Raw genomic sequence first — 12,284 nt, 5'->3', positions numbered from 1 at the left:
CCACTAAATGAAAACAATCGCAACCTAATTGTGGATGACACAGGGTGCCACACTCTTCTCCTCCTGACCTGTAACCACTACATAAGCTTTATCCAGTACATCAGTGTCAAAGCAAAGTGCAAACAATTTTCTCATTAGTCCTCAGACTTAAGGGCTAAAATTCAGTGTATTTAGGCTTTTTAAGGAAAGAGACTAACAGGATTTCACTGGCAGTTACCAACACATCTCTGCAGGTACTCAAAAGGAGTCAGAATGCTGCAATAAGCAGGTGAAGAAGAAAAGACATCCAAAAAGAAAGAAAAAAAAACCCGAGGTAGATAAAAAGAAAACAAAACAAAACCCAGAACTCTAATAATAAAAAAAGAAGCGCAACAGAATTTTCTGGATGTAACTAACATCCTATTACCACAGCCAGCCATGCTTGTAGCTAATAAAAATAATCTTCTGTTACACATTTCTCATCATTAAATTATTAGAGCATTTTGTATTGAAAGACTGAATTCACCTGAACTACGTACACACTTTGTAAAAATTTTTTTTTTTTTATACTTTTTTTTTTTTTTTTGCACAGATGTGGTCTGTTACTGCACGTTGGGTAATTTCTGGAAACTAAATCTGTCTGTCTTTACAATGTTGGCCTGTAAAAGTTTAATGCCTGTAACCGACTGGCGCAGGTATTTAAGACCTGCCATCCTTTGGTTATTAAAAGATGTATTTTTGGCCAATTTTTCTAAGGAATTGGCCACAGCCTCACAGAAGCTCCTGACGCCACAATTTATTAATACTAGAAAGTGTCGCTGTGACAATATTGGCAAAAGTCCTATTATTGCCTAACAGCCATCGATCTGAAATAGCTGCATCAGTGTGAATGAAAATTAAAAGGTGCCTTCATTTACACTCCCATATTACTCGCCCTGACCTGTTGCATAATATACAAAAAGAAAAAAAAACACAGGTAACCTCCTCCTCCGTGCCGGTCGCACAATACCTGCTGCCCACTACTGTACCAACACACACCAATATGTATGTATGTATGTATCGACAGACCAGATGAACAGACAGGTTGAATAATGGCATTAGATTTCTTTAGACTACGGCTAGTTTAGCCATATAAATCACGTTTCCAAAAAGAAGAGGAAACTTTGCTTTCCGATAAAAATGATTTAGGCTGTTGCTGTCAAAAAGCAACATTCAGGCTGATGAAGGCAAAAAGGTTTTTTCTTTTAATTACCCAGCTATACAGCTTTAGCTTTCAGCAAAACAGAAAAAAGGTACATTATTGTGCTGTCTCATTTTACTCAGTAATTTTACAACATATGTATATTTATATAGAACGCTAGAGCAGGCAGACGGTAATCAACAAACTGGCTCAAATCTCAATACTTTTTTTTTGTTTGTTTGTTTTGCCATTCTTACAAAATAAGACACAATGATAAGGTAAAATGAACAAGCCACTGTAACACAGCTTAATCTGTGGACCTCCGAGCCACAATTTTCCCAATGTTCAAGTGCAAAGTCTCCGTTCCGGCTGTAGGCAGGGCTGCTGAAAACTTTCACAACCTGCTACCAAGTCTTGTGCACACTGTAGAACTGAAGACAAGAATGCTTGACTGGTTTAAATGGCAGCGGACAGTTCCACGAGGCTATGCACGTCTACAAAACCAAACCTAGTTTAGAAAGAATGCCTTGAATAGAGTTCCTTGGAAAGCTGTTACCAGTTCATCATGGAGTTTCTGTTCAAAGTCATAAAAAAGACTTGACTACTGCCTCCTGATCGCACTGATGCAAAGAATACCTGGGGAAAAAAACAGGATGATTAATATCAATAATATAAGATTCAACCTTTCTGGATGAGGCTCACATGCAAAGTCCTTCACAAGAATAGAAAACAGTGTAGGGAGCCTGAACACCACAACTCTATACATTCTGTAGTGGCAGATGCCATGTGCTGCAGATCAGTTTCTATTTAAAAGTATCAGAACTGGTCTCCAGTCTCGTAGAACATGAAAATGGCCACTGAACAATGTATGACGCTGTGGTCTTCTGGCTCCATACACTGCTTACATCTGGCCGCTACCATAAGTGATCACAGATGATCGGTGGTGGTGCCAGGTGTCCATCTGCTATTGATGACACTAAAGTACAGCCTCATGCAGAGTATATACTGTAGCTCAATATACACTAAGAAAATGAGCAAAGGTTGACTTCTGCACATGCAGCTTATAGTCTAAAGTTCTAGAATTTATCGATAAGTGAGCAGCAAAGAACTGCACAATGACAGTGCTGGATCTACCTTTACTCAGAGTTACTGGATGACAATATATGTGTTCACGTAGTAACGGAATTCTAGAACTTAAAAATCTGATAAATTTACAATCAGCCTGCAATGAGTAATCTTCAGTATGTTTGCGACAGTCGTGGTTGGTTTATTATGGCGATATGTAAAGCTGAATTAATGGCAAGTTATTGTGAAGACAGCAGTCCTGCCTGAAATCAGCCTTTGCCGAAAATATCAGGTTTGAAAGACTTTCATGCAATATGCATGGTCATATTGAGAATAAGATGATCCAGGACAATGATCAGGCATGAGATGGGGACAGATGATTCAGTGATGTTCAGGGTTAATGGATATTTTAATGAAACAATGCCATGGGACAGATATCTCGCTGACAATCTCTTAAAGGGCAATTTAGATTTTCATTGATGGATATTGTCGGATAGTGTTTGTAAATACAAGTACTTTTGCAATTTAATTTGTTAAAATTTGCAGCTTTTCTTGAGACAAAACTTTTTTTTGGCACACGGACTCAAAATTTTATAGGTCCATTCACACATCTGTGAAAATCACGGATCTGAGAATGAGATCTGCGAGTGTCAGAGAATGTCCTGTTCTGATCCAATTTTGAGGATCAGAATGAGGCTGCCGTCACACGATCAGTATTTGGTCAGTATTTTACATCAGTATTTGTAAGCCAAAACCAGGAGTGGAACAAATAGAGGAAAAGTATAATACAAACATATGCACCACTTCTGCATTTATCACCCACTCATGGTTTTGGCTTATAAATACTGATGGAAAATACTGACCAAATACTGCTAGTGTGACGGCAGCCTAAGACATGCTCAGTGTGTCTGTAAAAGCGGGCTGCACACAGATACTGCACACAGATACAGGGATGTAGCCTTGTTATGTATAGCACAGTCCCTTAGCATATAGTGTACTCACTTATTATGTATAGCACAGTCCCTCAGTATATAGTGTACTCACTTATTATGTATAGCATCGTCCCTTAGTATGTAGTGTACTAACTTATAATGTATAGCAAAGTCCCTTACTATATAGAGTAATCACTTATTATGTATAGCACAGTCCCTTAGTATGTAGTGTACTCACTTATATATAGCAAAGTCCCCTAGTATATAGAGTACTCACTTATTATGTATAGTGCCATCCTTAGTTACATAACTTCCTCTTTTATTATGTATAACACCATCCCTTATTACTTGCCATACTCTAGCTATATATGGAGCCGTCCCTTATTATATAGCTTCCTCTGCTGATTATATATATATATATACACACACATACACACTCATCAAACACATATATCTTGCATAGTCTCCTTTATTTTGTATATTAACAACCCTTATTAAACAGTGCCCTCTCTTGCTATGTACAGCTCCGTACCTTACATATCGGATTATACAGCCTACTATCTTTATTACATATATAAACACACAAACACACCTGTAGCTGTGTTGCCATAGGAGGGGGTCCGAGTCCCATAAAATGAAGGGGGGCCAGTCGCATTTCTTGCACAGGGGCCCCAACCTGTCAGTGTCCACCCTTGCGTGGCAACATTATTGGACCAGCACCGATGGACTTCATACATCTCTGTCCATAGTAAGTTTCTGCCCATGTATATAGACCCACTCTTGCCATTCTACTACTACAATACAGGTCCTGCAAGTTACAGAGTGATCCGCGTGTAATACCTTATCATTCCTTTCACACAGAAATTTTAACCTCTGGGCTCTCTTGTGCATGAATACCCCATCTAGATGTCCGGTTTCCACAGAACGAATTTCAATAGCTTTCTCTCCCCAGCCCATTATCTGATTGGAATGGATATAAGCTGTGAATAAAAAAAAAAATATAAAGTAAGAAAAATTGTTAGAAATACAATAACGAAGCTGAAAACTCAGACAATAACAGTCCTGCGGTCTACTTTGCATTCTCAGTAAGACTGCTGATTAGAAAGGCCCCACACACATTAGACAAAAGCTGGTGGGACTGCCGAACTGGCAGTCTACTATGTATAGGGTCTGTATTGCAATACCAAACCAGTATGACGTTTCATGTTCATGTCTTTCACGAGTTCTCCATTACTAGACAAACCCATCTCAATATTCCCAGGGAGCAACATGAAGCAAAGAAAATATAATGGCCCATATAAATTAGGCAATAATCAGCAAACCAGCATTGATAGAAACCACGGTTCCCAATTATCAGTTCATGTAAACATGGTTACCCACAAAGAGAAAAACACTAATTTATTGGGTAATTAGATCACTTATGCTGGTATTAAAAAGATTGTTACTGGCAGCGCATTGTACAGTGTAAACAGAGCATGTGCTGCCGATAATTACATGAACGGTGTATGGGGTCAGAACCATTGCATTAACAATCATTCGGTTCCCACTATTTTTTATTGGCTCATATACACAGACCAGGAAACAAGCACTGGACAACATGTATATGCTCCTGCACAGAGCAAAGCAGCACAGAGCAAAGCAGCGCAGAGCAAAGCAGCACAGAGCAAAGCAGTACAGAGCAAAGCAGCACAGAGCAAAGCAGCACAGAGATCATTGATAAAGAGCTGACAGCCAGTGTCATCGTGCAAAGCAGCGCAGAGCAAAGCAGCACAGAGCAAAGCAGCACAGAGCAAAGCAGCACAGAGCAAAGCAGCACAGAGATCACTCATAAAGAGCTGACAGCCAGTGTCATCGTGAAGCCGCTCAGTAGAAGAGCTCACAAGTCATTCAATGTGCAGCAGACCGGCTTATTAGTAATAGTTAGTAATGGTTCACTCTCTCCGGTCATGGGGACAGGGCACAGAGCTTTTCCATAAAACAACATGATCAGGCCCTATTTGTGGGTCAACTTTTACTTTCTGCTCAGCATTGTGCACAAGGCTAATTGTAAAGTGTAAAAATGCATATGTAGGTGTCCCTGACACCTAAAGAGGAGTTATTGTGACCTAATACCGTATATACTTGTGTATAAGCTGAGTTTTTCAGCATATTTTTTTTTGTGCTGAAAACGCCCCCCTCGGCTTATACACGAGTCACGGTCCCAGAAAGACAGAGGGGGAGAGGAGCGGTGGAGCAGTAAGTCACAGAGGCAGGAGCCGGCAGCTGCGGCTGTAACTGTGCCCGCTGCTAAAGAGAATAGAATATTCATTTCTCCTATAGTGAGCACAGTGACACCCGCAGCTGCTGGCTTCCAGCACACATCCTACTCACCTTCCTGCACGCCCTCGCTGCATCTCGTTGGTTCTGGCGCCAGCAGCATTTCCTCTCTATGTCTATGGGACCACGTCTGATGTAAGCCTATGGGGCCACGTCTGATGTAAGCCTATGGGGCTACGTCTGATGTAAGCCTATGGGGCCACGTCTGATGTAAGCCTATGGGGCCACGTCTGATGTAAGCCTATGGGGCCACGTCTGATGTAAGCCTATGGGGCCACGTCTGATGTAAGCCTATGGGGCCACGTCTGATGTAAGCCTATGGGGCCACGTCTGATGTAAGCCTATGGGGCCACGTCTGATGTAAGCCTATGGGGCCACGTCTGATGTAAGCCTATGGGGCCACGTCTGATGTAAGCCTATGGGGCCACGTCTGATGTAAGCCTATGGGGCCACGTCTGATGTAAGCCTATGGGACCATGTCTGATGCTCAGTAGACTTGCATTATGAAAGCCCTTTCCTGGTCATGAGGAGCGCAGCATGATCCAGACAATTGCCATCACATGACTCAAAAGAGAAGTGGATCAGCACTGGATACCGGAGAAGACAGTAACTGGAGAGTATATTAACACACTAACACTACACTAACATTTACACGGGCTTAGGGGAAAAAAATAAATAAATAAATTTAAAAAAAAAAGACTTTAACTGGGACAGAAAATCGTATTTTTATGCATCAAAAATAACTCACCTACTGAAGTTGGCATCTCACCCCATTGAAGCACCACATCTTTAGTTATTCGGCCATAGGTATTCACATACACTCCCTCGTCCTCATAGCATACAAGCATTTCCATGCCATCTGTTTTGGGCAAGATGACAATGGCATGTGGGGTGATGTTACCTTGAATCTACAAATAAGCAAAGCAAAAGTAATTGTATTTTCTTATGCTGATGTTTTTATTTTGATACAAGTACTCTGGACAATTTATAATGGCTCAGCTTCAATGGCCTAAAGTAGTGGGGTAACGAGACACTTGAGCTTTGCTTGCTTGATACACATTGGATTGGAAGGGAGGTTTAGTCAATTTCAGATTTCGGTAGGACCGGCTGGCCATATGATGTGCATGGGGATGATGGGGCCTCCTGAAGATCGGGTAGATTCAATTTTATAATCCAGACCTGTTCTCTCAGACAAGGTAAGACCGTCATAAAGGTTTGTGGCTTCTCCTCTCTTCCCATGCGATCTCATGTAAATAGGCACCTGCAGTTACCAATTATTCTTTTTCTGCCTCAAATCTTGACTTCTATCATACTGCAGAATAGATCCATTATCATTTTGTTGTGCATTTGTCCACAAACAGAAAAGTTTTTTGGTTTCTGATTTAAAGTGTTCAACGCTATCTTTTTTTTCCTTTTCTCCCACTGGTTTATGGCCTTGTTCAGCATTGGTTGTTTACTCTGCATAGTAATGCCTGCTCTGGCCTTATGCTAATTGCTGATTGTGGCCATTTGTTTCCTGATGCTAGCAGTCATTTCATTTCATATATATTTAGTCTGGCTGGGATAGCAGGCACAACAGGATCAAGTGCTTGGCAGTTAGACAATGGCAGTTGGACAGGGCAGGAGACCGGTAAGGTGCATAAGTTTTTCAAACAATCATGCTTCTTGGTCAGTCATACTAAATTATGCATTGATCATATCAATCTTATTTGTTTTAACTTCTGCTTTCTCACAACTCGTCCGCCCTTTAACACAATCTGGGCACTCTCTCTATATCCACCCCTCCCTTCTCCCCTCTCCCATGTATAATTCTGAGGCTTTACTGACATTTCTTACCCACTCCAAACCAGCCACTACCTCCATGCAGCACTCAAAACGTTCATACAAATCATCCCACCACCTGCTCTTTCTGTTTTTTCTCCTTCTACTAGTTGCAGGAGACATCTCCCCCAACCCTGGGCCTCCCTCCACCAGCATACATTACTCTCCTCCAGATGCATATAGAAACCCTGCTAATCTTATTAACATTCAGTACATGCCTTCTCCTATCGCTTTCCACTGTGCTCTCTGGAATGCACGGTCTGTGTGTAACAAAGTAACTTACATTCACAATCTTTTCCTCTCTAATTACCTTAACCTTCTGGCTATTACAGAAACCTGGATCCAGCACTCAGACACCACCGCCGCTGCTACTCTCTCGTTTAGTGGGCTGAAATTTTCACATACCACCAGACCTGAGAACAGACAGGGTGGAGGTGTTGGTTTGCTCCTTTCATCACAATGTGCTTTCCAGGTCATCCCCCCGGTTCCCTCACTTACATTTCCTTCCTTTGAAGTCCACGCCGTCAGACTCTTTAAACCCTTTTCCTTGTGAGTGGCGGTTGTTTATCGCCCTCCAGGCTCCTCCCGCCTGTTTCTAGACCACTTTGCCACCTGGCTTACTCACTTTCTATCCTGTGACATCCCCACCCTCATCATGGGAGACTTTAACATCCCCATCAATGATCCCCTCTCCCAATCTGCCTCTCATCTTCTTTCTCTAACTGCTTCATTCGGCCTCTCACAGTTTACTATTTCTCCTACGCATGAGGACGGGAATACTCTGGTTTTCTCCCGTCCCGGATCGCTGCACAACTTTACTAACTCCCCTCTCCCGCTCTCGGACCACAACCTTTTTTCCTTCTCTGTCAAGAATTGTCTCTTCACCCGGGACACCCCCACTTACCACACTTATCGGAATACACATACCATTAATACCCAGCACCTTATGGACAATCTCCACCCATCTTTAGCCCCCATCTCCTCCCTCTCCTGTCCAGACTTAGCATTGTCACACTTCAATAATACACTGAAGAATGCCCTAGATGAAGCAGCACCTTCTACACGCAGAAAGACCCGACAGAGACAACGGCAGCCCTGGCACACTATGCAAACATGCTTTCTTCAGTGTTGCTCAAAGTGTGCAGAGCGGCAGTGGAGAAAATCTCTCTTAGCAGAAGATTTCATCCACTATAAGTTAATGCTCAAAACCTATAACTCTGCCCTTCATCTGGCCAAACAATCCTACTTCACCACCCTCATCACCTCACTATCCAACAACCCAAAACGACTTTTTGAAACCTTAAACTCCCTCCTGAAACCTAAAGTACAGGCCCCCATCACCAATCTCAGTGGTGAGGATCTGGCCACTTATTTCCTAGAAAAAAATCAACCACATCCATCAGGATACCTCAGCGCAATCTCCTCAGTGCCTGGATCCCCTTCCCTGTCGCACCTCAATCTCACTAGACATCTTTGAGCCTGTTTCAGAAGAAGAAGTTTCCAAGCTCCTCACTTCTGCTCGGCCTACAACCTACAACAGTGACCCCATTCCTTCACATCTCCTGCAGTCTCTCTCACCAGTGGTCACCACTCACCTGACTAAAATATTTAACCTTTCTCTTTCTTCAGGTATCTTTCCCTCCTCATTTAAACATGCCATCATAACCCCTTTACTTAAAAAGCCATCCCTGGACCAGAACTGCACTGCTAACTACAGACCTGTCTCTAACCTTTCCTTCATCTCTATACTCCTGGAACACTTGGTCCACTCCCGTCTAATCCGCTATCTCTTGGATAACTCTCCTCGACCCCTTACAATCTGGTTTCCGCTCTTTACACTCCACTGAAACTGCCTTCACTAAAGTCTCTAATGATCTAATAACAGCTAAATCCAAAGGTCATTGCTCTCTGCTGATTCTCCTGGATCTCTTTGCCGCATTTGACACTGTGGATCACCAGCTCCTTCTCACTATGCTCCGTTCCATAGGCCTCAAGGACACAGCCCTCTCCTGGTTCTCCTCCTACCTCTCTGACCGCTCCTTCACTGTATCTTTAGCCGGCTCCTCTTCCTCTCCTCGTCCCCTTACTATCAGGGTTCCGCAGGGTTCAGTCCTAGGCCCCCTCCTCTTCTCTCTATACACGGCCCCTATTGGACAAACAATCAGCAGATTTGGGTTCCAGTATCATCTCTATGCTGATGATACCCAATTATACACTTCTTTCCCTGACATCACCCCTACCCTAATTCAAAATACCAAGGATTGTCTGTCTGCTGTCTCTAACATCATGTCCTCCCTCTATCTGAAACTAAATCTTGTGGTCATATTCGACCTTTCCTTTACTCCCTATATCCGATCACTCACTCGCTCTTGTCACCTGCATCTTAAAAACATCTCCAGAATCTGACCTTTTCTCACCTTTGAATCTGCTAAGACTCTTACTGTCGCTCTTATTCATTCTCGTCTGGACTACTGCAACTCTCTTCTGATCGGTCTCCCTCTTACCAAACTTTCTCCTCTCCAATCCATCTTGAATGCGGCAGCCAGGGTCATATTTCTGTCCAGCCGCTTCACCGATGCCTCTATCTTGTGCCAGTCATTACACTGGCTACCCATTCGCTACAGGGTCCAGTATAAACTCATAGCTCTCACCCACAAAGCTCTCCACAGTTCTGCACCACCTTATATCTCCTCTCTCATCTCTGTCTATCGCCCTACACGTGCCCTCCGTTCTACAAATGACCTAAGACTAACATCCCCCGTAATCCGAACCTCACACCTCCGTCTCCAAGACTTCTCTCGTGCTGCGCCAGCTCTCTGGAATGCACTTCCCCAGACGATCAGACTGATACCTAGCCCCAACCTATTCAAGCACCCTTTGAAAACCCATCTCTTCAAACAAGCCTACCACATCAACTACTCAGTAAACTAACTTTGCCCTGTTCCCTCCTTCCAAACATTATTCTGAATCTGCACCGTACTATTCATCTGTCCCGGCACCCTCCATGCACACGATAACTGCACTTGATACATGACTATTGCACTTAAACACACGGGCTGATGACCGGATCATGCAGCTTTATATGAAAATCCCTATTTATTATAATTGCCAGACCTGAAATAACAAGCACTTCTCACCTATTGTGTCCCCCCCATTTCCTTGTAGATTGTAAGCTTGCGAGCAGGGACCTCACTCCTAATGTCACTGTTTAAATTGTCTTAACTTGTATTGAATTTATTGTCTGTACATGTCCCCGCTTAATTGTAAAGTGCTGCGGAATATGTTGGTGCTATATAAATAAAAATTATTATTATTATCATGATTATTATTATTATTATTATTATTATTAAGGTAGGAGAACCTCAAGAAAACCATTAGCCCAAGTATTTTTTATTAGTACATATGTGTAAGACAAGAACTGTAGTTAAACCAAGTGTCATATAGCGACAACCGCAACAGTGCCAGTGTCTACAGGCAGTTGTCACGTAAAAGTCTGGGTAGGCAGAAATCTTGGTCATGAGCACCATCATAGGAAAGGGATCATTTTTCTGCTATATTAACAGAAGTGAATGGAGAGAGCCTTGCATGAGTGGCCACCTCTTCTATCTATACCTGTGACTGGGTCAGAATGGGGAGCGACAGACCCCAGTTTTGGAGATCTGGACAGATTCCAGAGGTGCAATCCTGTGGCTAATCCATATATGCCAGTAGTAAGAAACCCCCACTATTACAATAATGCTGAGTACAGCATGGTTAGCTATATTACAGGCAGATTAAAAAAATCACAGTATAAAAGACTATAATTATTATTATTTTAAGGGGTTAAAATTGTGTATCTAATATAAGCTTTAGTGTCCGTATAAAGCACAAGTGTCATCTTTAGGCGAGATTCACACTTCTGTGTGTCACAGTCAGAACACGGACCAGCCGCTGGACTTCTGACCCAAGCTCAGGAGCCTCACATATGTCTAGGAGACAGCAGAGTTCAGGTCAGGAGACCGGCGGCTGCTCGGTGCATCATGGTGCTCGGACTGTGACACATCGACGTGTGAATTTAGCCTTACATTGACTATGATATGATGCTTCTCCACTACTTACGTGAGATGGGATGTAGATGTCATATGTATTCCCAGAATCAACATCAATGACATGGAAACCAGTGCTAGAGCCAAATATTACTTTTAACCTTTGACCTTCTTCTACAGTCAGGTCACAAAGCAATGGCTTATGCTGTAGATCTGTAAAAGACTAAATATATATGTATATATACCATTTTATTTTCATGTCATCTTAATAACAAGCACAATGCATTTGCAAAAGAAAAAAAATCTGACAATGTAACAAAGGGGGAAATCTGACAAACACCGTAAGCCCCAATAACACCTGGATTGAGGCAAGAGGCTGTCCTCCAGGCTTAAAGCACCACTACAGCGTGAAGAGGGGGCAGTGCTGGAGTGTCGCTTATACTCATATTCTGACATCTTCACCTTTTACAGACATTGCTCCAATCCCGCGGCGCCATCTTGTGAGTGCAGCTTCTGACTGACTGGATGTCAGAAGCTACCTCACAAGAGCTCAATGCAAGTGTATGGGAGCCAGAACAAGGCCAGTAAGAGGCTCTCATAGACTTGTAAGGAAGTGGGACCTCCATGAAACACTGAAGATGCCGACAGGTCACTTTTCACTGGAGACCAATTGGAGTGACACTGGTAAAGGATGAAGAAAGACGCATGTGAGCATGAGACAAGGGGCAGGTGAGTATGAGACAAGGGGCAGGTGATTATAAGACAAGGGGCAGGTGAATATGGGACAAGGGGCAGGTGAGTATAAGACAAGGGGCAGGTGAGTATGAGACAAGGGGCAGGCGAGTATGAGACCAGGGGCAGGCAAGTATGAGACCAGGGGCAGGCGAGTATAAGACAAGGGGCAGGTGAGAATAAGACAAAGGGCAGGCGAGTATAAGACAAGGGGCAGGTGAGTATAAGACAAGG

At 42.9% G+C, this 12,284-nt stretch overlaps 1 protein-coding gene across 10 annotated transcripts in view; it reads right to left on the bottom strand.

Moving 5' to 3' along the window:
* Positions 1-528: 528 nt before the first annotated feature.
* TNIK (TRAF2 and NCK interacting kinase) overlaps positions 529-12,284 on the bottom strand; it is a 342,780-nt gene continuing 331,024 nt past the window's right edge. For all 10 annotated transcript variants that reach the window (XM_077290529.1, XM_077290531.1, XM_077290534.1 and 7 more), the window contains 4 exons: positions 11,392-11,541; positions 6,221-6,380; positions 3,997-4,136; positions 529-1,795 (listed from right to left, as the gene is read on the bottom strand). In XM_077290529.1, coding sequence (XP_077146644.1) covers positions 1,712-1,795; positions 3,997-4,136; positions 6,221-6,380; positions 11,392-11,541 — 534 coding nt within the window. In that variant the 3' untranslated portion in view covers positions 529-1,711. The remainder of the gene's footprint in view (positions 1,796-3,996; positions 4,137-6,220; positions 6,381-11,391; positions 11,542-12,284) is intronic.

This window comes from Ranitomeya variabilis, chromosome 2, assembly GCF_051348905.1.
Source record: "Ranitomeya variabilis isolate aRanVar5 chromosome 2, aRanVar5.hap1, whole genome shotgun sequence".
Lineage (NCBI taxonomy): Eukaryota > Metazoa > Chordata > Amphibia > Anura > Dendrobatidae > Ranitomeya > Ranitomeya variabilis.
This window is presented reverse-complemented; position numbering and strand designations above follow the sequence as displayed.